This window comes from Electrona antarctica, assembly GCF_951216825.1.
Source record: "Electrona antarctica genome assembly, chromosome: 13".
NCBI lineage: Eukaryota > Metazoa > Chordata > Actinopteri > Myctophiformes > Myctophidae > Electrona > Electrona antarctica.
In genome coordinates, this window is record NC_136794.1 from 51,309,837 (window position 1) to 51,326,753 (window position 16,917).

General features: G+C 45.4%; 1 protein-coding gene across 2 annotated transcripts in view; it reads right to left on the bottom strand.

The window, feature by feature from the left end:
• iqgap2 (IQ motif containing GTPase activating protein 2) overlaps nucleotides 1-16,917 on the bottom strand; it is a 169,413-nt gene that overhangs the window by 39,145 nt on the left and 113,351 nt on the right. For both annotated transcript variants that reach the window (XM_079518014.1, XM_079518015.1), the window contains 6 exons: nucleotides 5,496-5,586; nucleotides 5,147-5,314; nucleotides 4,082-4,227; nucleotides 3,456-3,626; nucleotides 1,733-1,816; nucleotides 1,150-1,221 (listed from right to left, as the gene is read on the bottom strand). In XM_079518014.1, the coding sequence (XP_079374140.1) occupies nucleotides 1,150-1,221; nucleotides 1,733-1,816; nucleotides 3,456-3,626; nucleotides 4,082-4,227; nucleotides 5,147-5,314; nucleotides 5,496-5,586 (732 nt within the window). The remainder of the gene's footprint in view (nucleotides 1-1,149; nucleotides 1,222-1,732; nucleotides 1,817-3,455; nucleotides 3,627-4,081; nucleotides 4,228-5,146; nucleotides 5,315-5,495; nucleotides 5,587-16,917) is intronic.

The window sequence follows — 16,917 nt, forward strand, 5'->3', positions numbered from 1 at the left end:
TGAGATCATGGACTTCACAACGCCACGCCAGGCTTCCTGTTGAGATCATGGACTTCACAACGCCACGCCAGGCTTCCTGTTGAGATCATGGACTTCACAACGCCACGCCAGGCTTCCTGTTGAGATCATGGACTTCACAACGCCACGCCAGGCTTCCTGTTGAGATCATGGACTTCACAACGCCACGCCAGGCTTCCTGTTGAGATCATGGACTTCACAACGCCACGCCAGGCTTCCTGTTGAGATCATGGACTTCACAACGCCACGCCAGGCTTCCTGTTGAGATCATGGACTTCACAACGCCACGCCAGGCTTCCTGTTGAGATCATGGACTTCACAACGCCACGCCAGGCTTCCTGTTGAGATCATGGACTTCACAACGCCACGCCAGGCTTCCTGTTGAGATCATGGACTTCACAACGCCACGCCAGGCTTCCTGTTGAGATCATGGACTTCACAACGCCACGCCAGGCTTCCTGTTGAGATCATGGACTTCACAACGCCACGCCAGACTTCCTGTTGAGATCATGGACTTCACAACGCCACGCCAGGCTTCCTGTTGAGATCATGGACTTCACAACGCCACGCCAGACTTCCCGGTCCTTCATTACCATCCCCAGTTCCTGCTTACTGATGCATGTTAGCCTGGTTAATAAACCAGACCGAATCAGCCGTTGGCAAAACAAAATTGCCTACCAGCGGATTACGGTCTGGCGAGGCTCAGTAGCACGCCTCTTTCCTACAACCGAGAACAGGTCGGACCAATCGGGACACGGTATGCAATATGGGCGGGCTTTGGTACAGTGACGTTCAATGCTTGAGACTTTTGACTGACAGTAGCTCTGACCAATTGCGTCAAAGACAAAATGTTTGAACCCGCCCCCCGGGAAATGAAATCCAAGTGGAGCCAGCCCAGACTAATATACCGCGACAGTGTTGTGTGATATTAGTCTGGCTTATTAGCCAGGCTAGATGCATGTGTCCCTAGCGATGACATCATGTGTCCCTAGTGATGACATCAGGGAACCACAGTTTTCTACCTCTGGTCTGCTTTGAGGCAGGACTCCAGAGAAGAAGGGAAGATATAACCTCATGGTCAGCTTTGTAGCAGTGGAGTAGTTTATTTGATGGTCAGCTCTGAGGACTCACGTGATCTTTGAAGTACTGTTTCCTCTGACTGAACGCACGTCTGGCTCTCCACATCTTCACCACGGACTGGATCTGAACACACAACACACACGCATTAAGAAAACATGGACTGGATCTGAACACACAGCACACACACATTAAGAAAACATGGACTGGATCTGAACACACAACACACACGCATTAAGAAAACATGGACTGGATCTGAACACACAGCACACACACATTAAGAAAACATGGAACTGGATCTGAACACACAGCACACACACATTAAGAAAACATGGAACTGGATCTGAACACACAGCACACACACATTAAGAAAACATGGAACTGGATCTGAACACACAGCACACACACATTAAGAAAACATGGAACTGGATCTGAACACACAGCACACACACATTAAGAAAACATGGAACTGGATCTGAACACACAGCACACACACATTAAGAAAACATGGAACTGGATCTGAACACACAGCACACACACATTAAGAAAACATGGAACTGGATCTGAACACACAGCACACACACATTAAGAAAACATGGAACTGGATCTGAACACACAACATACAGTTAACAGATACCTTGACAACAGATCCAACATTGTTTTGCAGAACGTTCATTCTTTCTTTGTAGATCCTCCTCTGTTTGCAACCTCTCCAACACGCCTGGAGGAAAGAACATAAGGGTTAGGGTTACCCTAACCCTAACCCTAACCCTAACCCTAACCCAACCTCTCCAACACGCCTGGAGGAAAGAAAATAAGGGTTAGGGTTAGGGTTACCCTAACCCTAACCCTAACCCTAACCCTAACCCTAACCCTAACCCTAACCCAACCTCTCCAACACGCCTGGAGGAAAGAAAATAAGGGTTAGGGTTAGGGTTACCCTAACCCTAACCCTAACCCTAACCCTAACCCTAACCCTAACCCTAACCCAACCTCTCCAACACGCCTGGAGGAAAGAAAATAAGGGTTAGGGTTAGGTTAACCCCCTAACCCTAACCCAACCTCTCCAACACGCCTGGAGGAAAGAAAATAAGACACACCAAGATATGAGGAATACATATACTGGAGGGACTAGAGAAGAGATCCAGTAGAACTACATGTCAGGGAGGGACTAGTGGAGAAGAGATCCAGTAGAACTACATGTCAGGGAGGGACTAGTGGAGAAGAGATCCAGTAGAACTACATGTCAGGGAGGGACTAGTGGAGAAGAGATTCAGTAGAACTAAATGTCAGGGAGGGACTAGTGGAGAAGAGATCCAGTAGAACTAAATGTCAGGGAGGGACTAGAGAAGAGATCCAGTAGAACTACATGTCAGGGAGGGACTAGTGGAGAAGAGATCCAGTAGAACTAAATGTCAGGGAGGGACTAGAGAAGAGATCCAGTAGAACTAAATGTCAGGGAGGGACTAGTGGAGAAGAGATCCAGTAGAACTAAATGTCAGGGAGGGACTAGTGGAGAAGAGATCCAGTAGAACTAAATGTCAGGGAGGGACTAGTGGAGAAGAGATCCAGTAGAACTAAATGTCAGGGAGGGACTAGTGGAGAAGAGATCCAGTAGAACTACATGTCAGGGAGGGACTAGTGGAGAAGAGATTCAGTAGAACTAAATGTCAGGGAGGGACTAGTGGAGAAGAGATCCAGTAGAACTAAATGTCAGGGAGGGACTAGAGAAGAGATCCAGTAGAACTAAATGTCAGGGAGGGACTAGTGGAGAAGAGATCCAGTAGAACTAAATGTCAGGGAGGGACTAGTGGAGAAGAGATCCAGTAGAACTAAATGTCAGGGAGGGACTAGTGGAGAAGAGATCCAGTAGAACTAAATGTCAGGGAGGGACTAGTGGAGAAGAGATCCAGTAGAACTACATGTCAGGGAGGGACTAGTGGAGAAGAGATCCAGTAGAACTAAATGTCAGGGAGGGACTAGTGGAGAAGAGATCCAGTAGAACAAAATGTCAGGGAGGGACTAGTGGAGAAGAGATCCAGTAGAACTACATGTCAGGGAGGGACTAGAGAAGAGATCCAGTAGAACTAAATGTCAGGGAGGGACTAGTGGAGAAGAGATCCAGTAGAACTAAATGGCAGGGAGGGACTAGAGAAGAGATACAGTAGAACTAAATGTCAGGGAGGGACTAGTGGAGAAGAGATCCAGTAGAACTAAATGTCAGGGAGGGACTAGTGGAGAAGAGATCCAGTAGAACTACATGTTAGGGGCGTGCGTGCGTGCGCGACTGTGCGTGCGTGACTGTGCGTGCGTGCGTGCGTGCGTGCGTGCGTGCGTGAGTGCGTGCGTGTGCACATCACCTGTATCTTGACGACGTGCGGCTCCTGTTGCCGTAGAAACGCCATCCTGTGGGCGTGGCCCTTCCTCACCAGGTGACCTCTGACCCTGGCCTGCAGCCATGTGACCAGCGGCTCGTTAGCCAACCACAGCTGCTTCCTGTTGAACTCTGACGTCACGCTGTGAACCACGCTCTGAAAAAACATCAAACATGGCAGATATGTAATCCTAAAAAAACATCAAGCATGGTGGATATGTAGTCCTAAAAACATCAAACATGGTGGATATGTAGTCCTAAAAAACAAACATGGTGGATATGTAGTCCTAAAAAACATCAAACATGGTGGATATGTAGTCCTAAATACCTCAAACATGGTGGATATGTAGTCCTAAATACATCAAACATGGTGGATATGTATTCCTAAAAAAATATCAAACATGGTGGATATGTAGTCCTAAAAAAACAGCAAACATGGTGGATATTTAGTCCTAAATACATCAAACATGGTGGATATGTAGTCCTAAAAACATCAAACGAGTTGTACCTGGACCTGCTCTGTGCTGAGGTGGGTGGAGTTGTGTTGGATGGAACCCTACCTGGACCTGCTCTGTGCTGAGGTGGGTGGAGTTGTGTTGGATGGAACCCTACCTGGACCTGCTCTGTGCTGAGGTGGGTGGAGTTGTGTTGGAACGCGTCCGGCTCCAGCCAGCTTCCCTCTCCACTCTGGAGGTTGTAGAAATATTCATGGAACGTGTCCTTTATGGCCAGACTCACCCACTCACTGTCTGGGCTGCCTGGAGAGAGAGAGAGAGAGAGAGAGAGAGAGAGAGAGAGAGAGAGAGAGAGAGAGAGAGAGAGAGAGAGAGAGAGAGAGAGAGAGACAGAGATAGAGATACAGAGAGACAGACAGAGAGAGAGAGAGAGAGAGAGAGAGAGAGAATTATGGTGTGTGTGTGTGTGTGTGTGTGTGTGCTTGTGCGTGCGTGCGTGCGTGTAGTGGTCGCCCTCGGTTTCTGTTTGACTATGAAATTACTTTGATTGAAGTGGCTCAGGAGGTAGAGCAGGTCGTCCAATGATCCATGGGTCTACATGTCGAAGTGTCCTTGGGCAAGACACTGAACCCCAAATTGCCCCCGATGTGCTGGTTCCTTGCATGGCTTCCGCTGCAATCGGTGTATGAATGTGTGTGTGAATGGGTGAATGTAATGCACAATCTATGTAAAGCGCCTTGGATAAAGGAGCTATATAAATGCACCATTTACCATTTTAATACAAACAGTTCCAGTGTCATCTAAACGTAATGTTGTAAATGCTTATGGGTGTTGTGGGGGGGTTGTGGAGGGGGGGTGTTGTGAGGATGAGGGGGTGTTGTGGGGGTGTTGTGGAGGGGGGGTGTTGTGAGGATGAGGGGGTGTTGTGGGGGGGTTGTAGAGGGGGGTGTTGTGGGGATGAGGGGGTGTTGTGGGGGGGTTGTGGAGGGGGGGTGTTGTGAGGATGAGGGGGTGTTGTGGGGGGGTTGTGGAGGGGGGGTGTTGTGAGGATGAGGGGGTGTTGTGGGGGGGTTGTGGAGGGGGGTGTTGTGGGGATGAGGGGGTGTTGTGGGGGGGTTGTGGAGGGGGGGTGTCCTATGAGGAGACCCTGCTGAGCCAAAACCAGGGCTTTGAGAACCCCTGGTTTAGCTGACTCTGGGTCAGTTATACCATAATATGTTACCTGTAGTAGAGTTGTTCAGCTGACTCTGGCTCAGCTCAGTCTGGTATGCAGTACCGCACTCGGCCACCACTCCCCTGATGGCAGCGTTGGGGTTCTGCAGCGCCCGCAGTGCATTCTGGGAGTCTCCCTCGGACACGGCGCGGTTGATGTCTGCTAGCGCCGCCGACACTGTTACAGACACACACACACACAGACACACACACACACACACAAGTGCACAACATTTTTTAACAAATGAACGTTCACATCTAAAAATCACACCCGTGTGAAGTGAGGGGCGCTCATGTTGAATGAAACAAACAGCAGTATTAGTGTGTGTGTGCGTGCGTGCGTATGTGTGTGTACATACATATAAGCGCCTCCACCTCGTCCTGATTGGCTGTGTGGATGGCTTCCTGGATGTGGTCCAACCACAGCACGGCTGACTGGTCACCTGACCTCTGCAACCAATGAGAGAGAGAGAGAGAGAGAAACGTGCAAATGTCACCCTCTGCTGGTCTGAGAGCAGTACTACTACCACCACACACACACACGCACACACACACACACTGAAGACTGAAGGCTTATTGATAACTAGTACTCAATAAGCTTATTGATAACTAGTACTCAATAAGCTTATTGATAACGGGTACTCAATAAGCTTATTGATAACTAGTACTCAATAAGCTTATTGATAACGGGTACTCAATAAGCTTATTGATTACGGGTACTCAATAAGCTTATTGATTACGGGTACTCAATAAGCTTGTTATCTGATTTTTTCGGGTATCGGTTATCCAGCTCCATCCCTACTTCACACTGTTGTGATTTTTTTAACACCGGAAAAAAAGATCTACAAGCTCACACTACGTTGCCATGTACTTTATAAACCAACGGTAGTATTTAAGGATGTAGTGAAATAAAAAATATGTTTTTCACACATTTAGAGTTTGTGTATTGTTATTATATTGACTGAAGCCCATATAAGTATATGTAGGAGAGCCTCCATTGGACTGAAGCCAATAGAAGTCTATGTAGGAGAGCCTCCATTGGACTGAAGCCAATATAAGTCTATGTAGGAGAGCCTCCATTGGACTGAAGCCAATAGAAGTCAATGTAGGAGAGCCTCCATTGGACTGAAGCCAATATAAGTCTATGTAGGAGAGCATCCATTGGACTGAAGCCAATAGAAGTCTATGTAGGAGCGCCTCCATTGGACTGAAGCCAATAAACGTCTATGTAGGAGAGCCTCCATTGGACTGAAGCCAATACAAGTCTATGTAGGAGAGCCTCCATTGGACTGAAGCCAATAGAAGTCTATGTAGGAGCGCCTCCATTGGACTGAAGCCAATAGAAGTCTATGTAGGAGAGCCTCCATTGGACTGAAGCCAATAGAAGTCTATGTAGGAGAGCCTTCATTGGACTGAAGCCAATATAAGTCTATGTAGGAGAGCCTCCATTGGACTGAAGCCAATAGAAGTCTATGTAGGAGAGCATCCATTGGACTGAAGCCAATAGAAGTCTATGTAGGAGAGCCTCCATTGGACTGAAGCCAATAGAAGTCTATGTAGGAGAGCCTCCATTGGACTGAAGCCAATAGAAGTCTATGTAGGAGAGCCTCCATTGGACTGAAGCCAATAGAAGTCTATGTAGGAGAGCCTCCATTGGACTGAAGCCCTGTGAAGTGAACATAGATGTCATAACTCTGTCGTAACACTCTGAGCCTTCCGTTTCAACTGAAACTTCAAAATAAAATTCCCCAAAACATCCATTTCATGCCATCTTTAAACCACTCAGGTTTATAGACCAACAGAGTAGGATTTTCACATCAATTATTTGACCCACAAATAGTCCCTTTTAACCACAACATACCTGGATGACATTGTTACTTCATAGCACCATTATTCCCGTAGACTTTTGGTTATATCGCATTAAAATAAGACGAGTGTTCCGGACTTTATAAACCAACGGTAGTATTTAAAGATGTAGTGAAATGAAAAATATGTTTTTCACACATTTAGAGTTTGTGTATTGTTATTATATTGACTGAAGCCCATATAAGTATATGTAGGAGAGCCTCCATTGGACTGAAGCCAATAGAAGTCTATGTAGGAGAGCCTCCATTGGACTGAAGCCAATAGAAGTCTATGTAGGAGAGCCTCCATTGGACTGAAGCCAATAGAAGTCTATGTAGGAGAGCCTCCATTGGACTAAAGCCAATATAAGTCTATGTAGGAGAGCCTCCATTGGACTGAAGCCAATAGAAGTCTATGTAGGAGAGCCTCAATTGGACTGAAGCCAATATAAGTCTATGTAGGAGAGCCTCCATTGGACTGAAGCCAATATAAGTCTCTGTAGGAGCGCCTCCATTGGACTGAAGGCAATAGAAGTCTATGTAGGAGAGCCTCCATTGAACTGAAGCCAATAGAAGTCTATGTAGGAGAGCCTCCATTGGACTGAAGCCAATAGAAGTCTATGTAGGAGCGCCTCCATTGGACTGAAGCCAATAGAAGTCTATGTAGGAGAGCCTCCATTGGACTGAAGCCAATAGAAGTCTATGTAGGAGAGCCTCCATTGGACTGAAGCCAATAGAAGTCTATGTAGGAGAGCCTCCATTGGACTGAAGCCAATAGAAGTCTATGTAGGAGAGCCTCCATTGGACTGAAGCCCTGTGAAGTGAACATAGATGTCGTAACTCTGTCGTAACACTCTGAGCCTTCCGTTTCAACTGAAACTTCAAAATAAAATTCCCCAAAACATCCATTTCATGCCATCTTTAAACCACTCAGGTTTATAGACCAACAGAGTAGGATTTTCACATAAATTATTTGACCCACAAATAGTCCCTTTTAACCACAACATACCTGGATGACATTGTTACTTCATAGCACCATTATTCCCGTAGACTTTTGGTTATATCGTATTAAAATAAGACGAGTGTTCCGGATTGACATGATGTGATAGAATGATCTGATGGCGAGAAAACGCTAATATTACTGCCGCCAAATGAGTTACATTTTTGCTAGAATCAGATCGTATCAAATATATGAGTGACTGACTGTCGTAAACAATACAGAGACACTATTTTTGGACCACAATGCTTATATGAGACGATTCCCAATGTTATTCTCAATTGTGTAGCTGAACACACTTTCTGTTGTGTAGAACGGTGGATTTCTACAACCGGTCCGGACCGTGATTCTGCTGGCGATCAATTTGCCATATAAGAGATCAACGGTCATCGGCTTCCTGGATTGGCTGACCCGACTCATGGACCTTGCCGATTGGTCTAAGCATTGCGTGACATTTGCACCACTGAACCAATAAGTGACTGCGAGCGCAGCAGAAGGACTGCATTGTGTTACAGAGAGACGTGATAAATCCAACCTGATCTACGCTGTGAGAAATGTTCTGCTGGACGCTACATCTGGATGGAGCTCCAGAGCTTTACTGGAACAAGGCTGTTGCATTCGGACGCCACGTTTACTCATTCGGTGAAAACGCTAACAACAAGCAGATTGATGTGAACGTCTTAAACACAGTGTCTTTGTGCTGGAGGAAGTTGACACCTGTGGCATCTGGAAGAGGAGAACCTAACCTTGAGGTTCCCTCCAGGCGTGATGGCCACACAGCTGTGCTGATTGAATATACTGTCTACCTCTGGGGAGGGAGGACTAGCCAAGGTTACTGCAACACACATTATGCCTTTGATGTCAACGCCCACACATGGTTCACACCACAGGTTTCTGGGACCGTTCCAAAGGGGAGGAGCTACCATGCAGCCTGTGTCTTAGGGAAGGTCATGTTTATTAATGGAGGACAAACCCAGACTGGATCCACTAATGACATCTACAAGTTGGACACCACCACACTGGTATGGTCTTTAATTAACACAACAGGAACTCCACCTCCTGCTTCATCACGTCACTCTGCTACCATCATCGGGCCAAAGATGTTTGTATTTGGGGACGGGAGGTGGGATCAGAACAACACCATCAGAGTGTTTGACACAGAGACCAACCACTGTGTGAACACACCTTCTACACAGATTCTACCAGAAGGACGCTACGGTCATTCAGCCTTTACCTACAATGGAGAACTGTACATATTTGGTGGCTGGAACTATAACCAGGCTTTAAATGGTCTGTGGAAGTTCAATCCAGAGACCTTCTCCTGGAAGAAGGTTGAGCCCAAAGGGAAAGGCCCGTCTCAGACGTATAATATGTGTGGTTGCATGGTGCGCGATCGTGTTATCCTCTTTGGAGGATCCAGTGATGACCTGTATGTCTTAGACTTCAGTCCAAATCTCAAGACATTATGTAAGCTAGCAGTTATTCAGTACGGTCTGGATCAGTCAGAACTCTGACACGACTTCAGGTGGGAACTGGCAGCCATTACTAGCAACAGCAATTACAAAGCCTAAACACTCACTGCCTAAACACTCACTGCCTAAAGCAAAAGACATCCAGAGGAAGCACAGCTGCTTCTTGTTTGGTTCCTGCACCAAATCATCACCTTTTGATTGATGTTTGTGACCAATAAGGAGAGCCAGTTAGACATGTTAGTGCGTCAGGCACCCAGAACTAGAGGCTGGCACCCAGAACTAGAGGCTGGCAGGGCACTGCGTCAGGCACCCAGAACTAGAGGCAAGTAAATTGACTCTATGGGAGCCAACCCAGGGCAAAGCCAGGAGGGGGAAGAAGCTTACCACCTATGTAGACGTGCTGCGGTGCGACAGTTTGGCAGACAACACTGCAGAGCTCAAGAACCTGATGTTGGATAGGAATTTGTGGAGGGCAGCTATCCAGGAATCCCGAGTTGGTGTTGGCTAGACCTCACTCTTGCAGCAACTAACTAACTAACTAACTAATTTTATTTCACTGCCATGAACCACTTTTATTTTTTTTAGTTGAGTTTCTTCTCCACTAGATAGCGCTCTTGGCTCACCTATGATGTTAAACCGCCGCCGGGATCATTTGTTTGTTTTTGGAACAGTTCTTTTGAGACACGATTTAAAAAAAAGGTCTTTGTGAATTCAGAATGGAGGAACAAAACGCCACCCAGTTAGGATGTGTAAATGACGTCAGACTTCAGAGCTCTATACAGTTATTATATTGGAACATCCCACTCTACATGGCTCTCCTGATTGGTCACAAACATCAATCACTCTAACTGGATCTCCTTATTTGTCACAAACATCAATCACTCTAACTGGCTCTCCTGATTGGTCATAAACATCAATCACTCTAATGGCTCTCCTGATTGGTCACAAACATCAATCACTCTGGCTCTCCTTATTGGTCACAAACATCAATCAAAAGGTGATGATTTGGTGCAGGAACCAAACAAGAAGCAGCTGTGCTTCCTCTGGATGTCTTTTGGTTTAGACAGTGAGTGTTTAGGCTTTGTATTTGCTGTTGCTAGTAATGGCTGCCAGTTCCCACCTGATGTCGTGTCGGAGTTCTGACTGATCCAGACCGTACTGAATAACTGCTAGCTTACATAATGTCTTGAGATTTGGACTGAAGTCTAAGACATACAGGTCATCACTGGATCCTCCAAAGAGGATAACACGATCGCGCACCATGCAACCACACATATTATACGTCTGAGACGGGCCTTTCCCTTTGGGCTCAACCTTCTTCCAGGAGAAGGTCTCTGGATTGAACTTCCACAGATCATTTAAAGCCTGGTTATAGTTCCAGCCACCAAATATGTACAGTTCTCTATTGTAGGTAAAGGCTGAATGACCGTAGCGTCCTTCTGGTAGAATCTGTGTAGAAGGTGTCTTCACACAGTGGTTGGTCTCTGTGTCAAACACTCTGATGGTGTTGTTCTGATCCCACCTCCCGTCCCCAAATACAAACATCTTTGGCCCGATGATGGTAGCAGAGTGACGTGATGAAGCAGGAGGTGGAGTTCCTGTTGTGTTAATTAAAGACCATACCAGTGTGGTGGTGTCCAACTTGTAGATGTCATTAGTGGATCCAGTCTGGGTTTGTCCTCCATTAATAAACATGACCTTCCCTAAGACACAGGCTGCATGGTAGCTCCTCCCCTTTGGAACGGTCCCAGAAACCTGTGGTGTGAACCATGTGTGGGCGTTGACATCAAAGGCATAATGTTTGTTGCAGTAACCTTGGCTAGTCCTCCCTCCCCAGAGGTAGACAGTATATTCAATCAGCACAGCTGTGTGGCCATCACGCCTGGAGGGAACCTCAAGGTTAGGTTCTCCTCTTCCAGATGCCACAGGTGTCAACTTCCTCCAGCACAAAGATACTGTGTTGAAGACGTTCACATCAATCTGCTTGTTGTTAGCGTTTTCACCGAATGAGTAAACGTGGCGTCCGAATGCAACAGCCTTGTTCCAGTAAAGCTCTGGAGCTCCATCCAGATGTAGCGTCCAGCAGAACATTTCTCACAGCGTAGATCAGGTTGGATTTATCACGTCTCTCTGTAACACAATGCAGTCCTTCTGCTGCGCTCGCAGTCACTTATTGGTTCAGTGGTGCAAATGTCACGCAATGCTTAGACCAATCGGCAAGGCCCATGAGTCGGGTCGGCCAATCCAGGAAGCCGATGACCGTTGATCTCTTATATGGCAAATTGATCGCCAGCAGAATCACGGTCCGGACCGGTTGTAGAAATCCACCGTTCTACACAGCAGAAAGTGTGTTCAGCTACACAATTGAGAATAACATTGGGAATCGTCTCATATAAGCATTGTGGTCCAAAAATAGTGTCTCTGTATTGTTTACGACAGTCGGTCACTCATATATTTGATACGATCTGATTCTAGCAAAAATGTAACTAATTTGGCGGCAGTAATATTAGCGTTTTCTCGCCATCAGATCATTCTATCACATCATGTCAATCCGGAACACTCGTCTTATTTTAATGCGATATAACCAAAAGTCTACGGGAATAATGGTGCTATGAAGTAACAATGTCATCCAGGTATGTTGTGGTTAAAAGACTATTTGTGGGTCAAATAATTTATGTAAAAATCCTACTCTGTTGGTCTATAAACCTGAGTGGTTTAAAGATGGCATGAAATGGATGTTTTGGGGAATTTTATTTTGAAGTTTCAGTTGAAACGGAAGGCTCAGAGTGTTACGACAGAGTTACGACATCTATGTTCACTTCACAGGGCTTCAGTCCAATGGAGGCTCTCCTACATAGACTTCTATTGGCTTCAGTCCAATGGAGGCTCTCCTACATAGACTTCTATTGGCTTCAGTCCAATGGAGGCTCTCCTACATAGACTTCTATTGGCTTCAGTCCAATGGAGGCTCTCCTACATAGACTTCTATTGGCTTCAGTCCAATGGAGGCTCTCCTACATAGACTTCTATTGGCTTCAGTCCAATGGAGGCTCTCCTACATAGACTTCTATTGGCTTCAGTCCAATGGAGGCTCTTCTACATATACTTATATGGGCTTCAGTCAATATAATAACAATACACAAACTCTAAATGTGTGAAAAACATATTTTTCATTTCACTACATCTTTAAATACTACCGTTGGTTTATAAAGTACATGGCAACGTAGTGTGAGCTTGTAGATCTTTTTTTCCGGTGTTAAAAAAATCTGAAGTAGGGATGGAGCTGGATAACCGATACCCGAAAAATCAGATAACAAGCTTATTGAGTACCCGTAATCAATAAGCTTATTGAGTACCCGTAATCAATAAGCTTATTGAGTACCCGTTATCAATAAGCTTATTGAGTACTAGTTATCAATACGCTTATTGAGTACTAGTTATCAATACGCTTATTGAGTACTAGTTATCAATACGCTTATTGAGTACTAGTTATCAATAAGCTTATTGAGTACTAGTTATCAATAAGCTTATTGAGTACTAGTTATCAATACGCTTATTGAGTACTAGTTATCAATAAGCTTATTGAGTACTAGTTATCAATAAGCTTATTGAGTACTAGTTATCAATACGCTTATTGAGTACTAGTTATCAATAAGCTTATTGAGTACTAGTTATCAATAAGCTTATTGAGTACTAGTTATCAATAAGCTTATTGAGTACTAGTTATCAATAAGCTTAATTAAAATTAACGATCTCCATCCCAGTGTGAAGTGAGGGGCGGTCCTATCATATACATCATCTCATACTGGCCAATCAGAATGCCTGTTGCCACAAATTTACATCATATTTGGCGGACAATAATTAACCTAATTTCTCCTTTCATTGTGGATGACAAATATGAGACGTGAGGACAAGATGACGTAACGTTTCCCTTCATCGTCGATGGCATTTAATGTTTGTGTCGCGGATATTTTGTGGGGACAAAAGCTGTATATAGGAAGGAAAAATCACACCTGTGTGAAGTGAGCGGTGCTCTTATCATCGTACATCATCATTCATCTCATTCCGGCCAATCGGAATTTGCGTCCTCACCTTCGTCTTCAATGTGTGTGTGTGTATGTGTGTGTGTGTGTGTGTGTGTGTGTGTGTGTGTTTAACATGTTAAATTATGTTAGAAGTCCCCAAACCTCAGATAAAATATGTAGGCATGTGTCCCCAACATTGGTCAGCACATACATTACATTACATTACATTACAGTCATTTAGCAGACGCTTTTATCCAAAGCGACACATAAAAAATGATAGCCTATATAAAAGCCAAGTATCACTTTTATGCCTAAATGCATGCATTCTAGAAGCAAGTTAGCCTAGAGTCCCATACAGAAACTGCCCCCGCAAGCACGACACCTTTTTATTTATTTATTAGGATATTTCTAGCATGCGCGGAGACGGACGCGGACAGCAGCATGCTGCCAAGCTGAACCAAGTCCAATCTGGGTGAAATTCACATTGGAAAATTAATATAACGGCGCGGTGAGCCCGGCCCTGCCATGGGCCTGTTGGTCAGGGACAGACAGAACACGGCCCGGCCCGGGCGGCCCGGCCCGACTTGGCTCTATTAAATGCATTATGGTTCACACTTCACAGATATGCTGGTCTGACAGACAGACAGCAGCATAAAAAATAGAAGACCACATCATTTGAATGAATGGCATCAGCGTGTTTGAAAGTCGGCCAGTCATATCATAGTTTTAAGCCAGCTCACCTCCACTCGCGCTTGTTCACAAACATGATGGACAGACAGACAAGAAAGGCTGTTGATGATGATTATTATTACCACTGTAACTCGCTGATCAGCATACAATTATGTTGACAGAGACTCAGCCAATTAAAGTTTCACGTAGGCCTAAATGTCTTTGATGCAAGCACCCATCTTGCCTCCATTTGCGTCTTGGTATTAATTTATATTGATCACATACGGACGCCACACAGAATAGACAACTCTTACCTGCAGCTGAGGAAACATACAACATAGTTGGATCGGATGAAATATAGCCTTTAGTCCAAAAACGAATTAATCCCAGAAGAAAAAAAAGAAAGAAAATATGTCCTGTGTCCATATATTTGCTTTCCAAATCCGACCGTGCAGGGCAGGGAATCAATCACCGCAGTAGGCTAATCAATAGGGCCTTTTATCATTGCCGAGTTTTAATATAGCATTTGGTCGTGTGGTGAACTGTACAAATTAACTTCTTTCTATATGTGAAACTGAAAGTAACTGTAACATCAGTTAACTTCTGACATTTAACAAGGAGTGAAGCAATGCGTGCCAAGTTGGCAAGTTTCGTTTATAATTATATACATATAACTCGCGCGGTTTGCTTGAAGATCTGTCCGTGCAGAGACCCACCTGTCAAAATTAACTGCTCTACAAGCTCATCGCGGCTGTTGTATATAATTTAAAGCTTGGGAATCCTCTACGTGCAGGCTATGATGACGTATTTCGATATTTCCTGTTGCCTTATATGGTGTGGGATGGGCGTGGATGTTCCATCAAACCAGGCGACACCAGGCGAATCGCTTGGGAAAAATGCGGAAAGGATACACTCGGCGATCCGCACAAATGAAGTGATTACACCAGCTTCCCTGAATAAGACGGGAGCAAATCGCTAGCCTGGCTAATAAGCCAGACTCAAATCACACTGTCGTGTGGTATTTGAGTCTGGAGATGCTGTGTATGGATCTTGTTTCCCGGGGGGCGGGTTCAAACATTTTCTCTTTGACGCAATTGGTTAGAGCTACTGTCAGTCAAAGGTCTCAAGCATTGAACGTCACTGTACCAAAGCCCGCCCATATTGCATACCGTGTCCCGATTGGCCACACCAGTTATTTGGTGTAGGAAATGGGCGTACAATTGAGCCTCTCCAGACCGTAATCCGCCGGCAGGCAATTTTCTTTTTGCCAACGGCTGATTCGGTCTGGCTTATTAGCCAGGCTTGCAAATCGCAGCTTGATCGGACGGATAAATACGATGATATTAAGTATCTGTTTACGCATACGTTACACTGCAGCGTATTTCTCCTTTGTGAATGAGGACCAGTGTGAGCAAATGCTTTGAGCAACTTGTCAGAGAGATGATCAACAACCAATGGCCACCCACACTCCACCCTCTACAATCTGCCTGTCGCTGGAAAAGATCCACAGATGACGCCATTGCATCAGCACTCAACAAGAGGGAATGACGTCAATAATGACTATACATTAATTGCCATTATTTGGTACTATTTGTGAACACACTGTCTGTCTGCTGTGTAGCTGAACACACTATCTGTCTGCTGTGTAGCTGAACACACTGTCTGTCTGTCTGCTGTGTAGCTGAACACACTGTCTGTCTGTCTGCTGTGTAGCTGAACACACTATCTGTCTGCTGTGTAGCTGAACACACTGTCTGTCTGTCTGCTGTGTAGCTGAACACACTGTCTGTCTGTCTGCTGTGTAGCTGAACACACTGTCTGTCTGTCTGCTGTGTAGCTGAACACACTGTCTGTCTGCTGTGTAGCTGAACACACTGTCTGTCTGCTGTGTAGCTGAACACACTGTCTGTCTCACACCATCCATTCATTGGCACTGGGAATATAATGTTTGTGAAGGACAAAGTTTGTGAACATACTGTAGATTAAAAGCTGGATATGGGAGGCCCTCAAATAAAGAGTATCATATGTACATGTTTTCCTTGTAGTGGCAAAGTTAGGCGAACCTTTGTGAACAACTTCACAGTAGGATAAATATACAACACATTTAGTTCAGAAAGGTGCAATTCAGGCTAAATAGTGTGAGAAGAGGGTGAAGGTGGGGGGGGGGGGGTAGCGTTCTCCTGTTTGCTTCTGATCAGTTCCTTCATGTATCTGATTGTTCAGGAAAGAAGCTTTTTTACAGTCTATTTCCAATGTGTAGCTGAACACACTTTCTGCTGTGTAGAACGGTGGATTTCTACAACCGGTCCGGACTGTGATTCTGCTGGCGATCAATTTGCCATATTAGGAGATCAACGGTCATCTGCTTCCTGGATTGGCCGACCCCAACTCATGGGCCTTGCCTGATTGGTCTAAGCATTGTGAGACATTTGCACCACTGAACCAATAAGTGAGGGCGAGCGCAGCAGAAGGACTGCATTGTGTTACAGAGAGACGTGATAAATCCAACCTCATCTACGGTGTGAGAAATGTTCTGCTGGACGCTACATCTGGATGGAGCTCCAGAGCTTTACTGGAACAAGGCTGTTGCATTACAAGTTGGACACTACCACAATGGTCTGGTCTTTAATTAACACCAGAGGAACTCCACCTCCTGATTCATCATGTCACTCTGCTACCATCATCGGTACAAATATGTTTGTATTTGGGGGCTGGAGGGGGTGGGCTCAGCACTACAACACCCTCAGAGGGACAAATATGTTTGTATTTGGGGG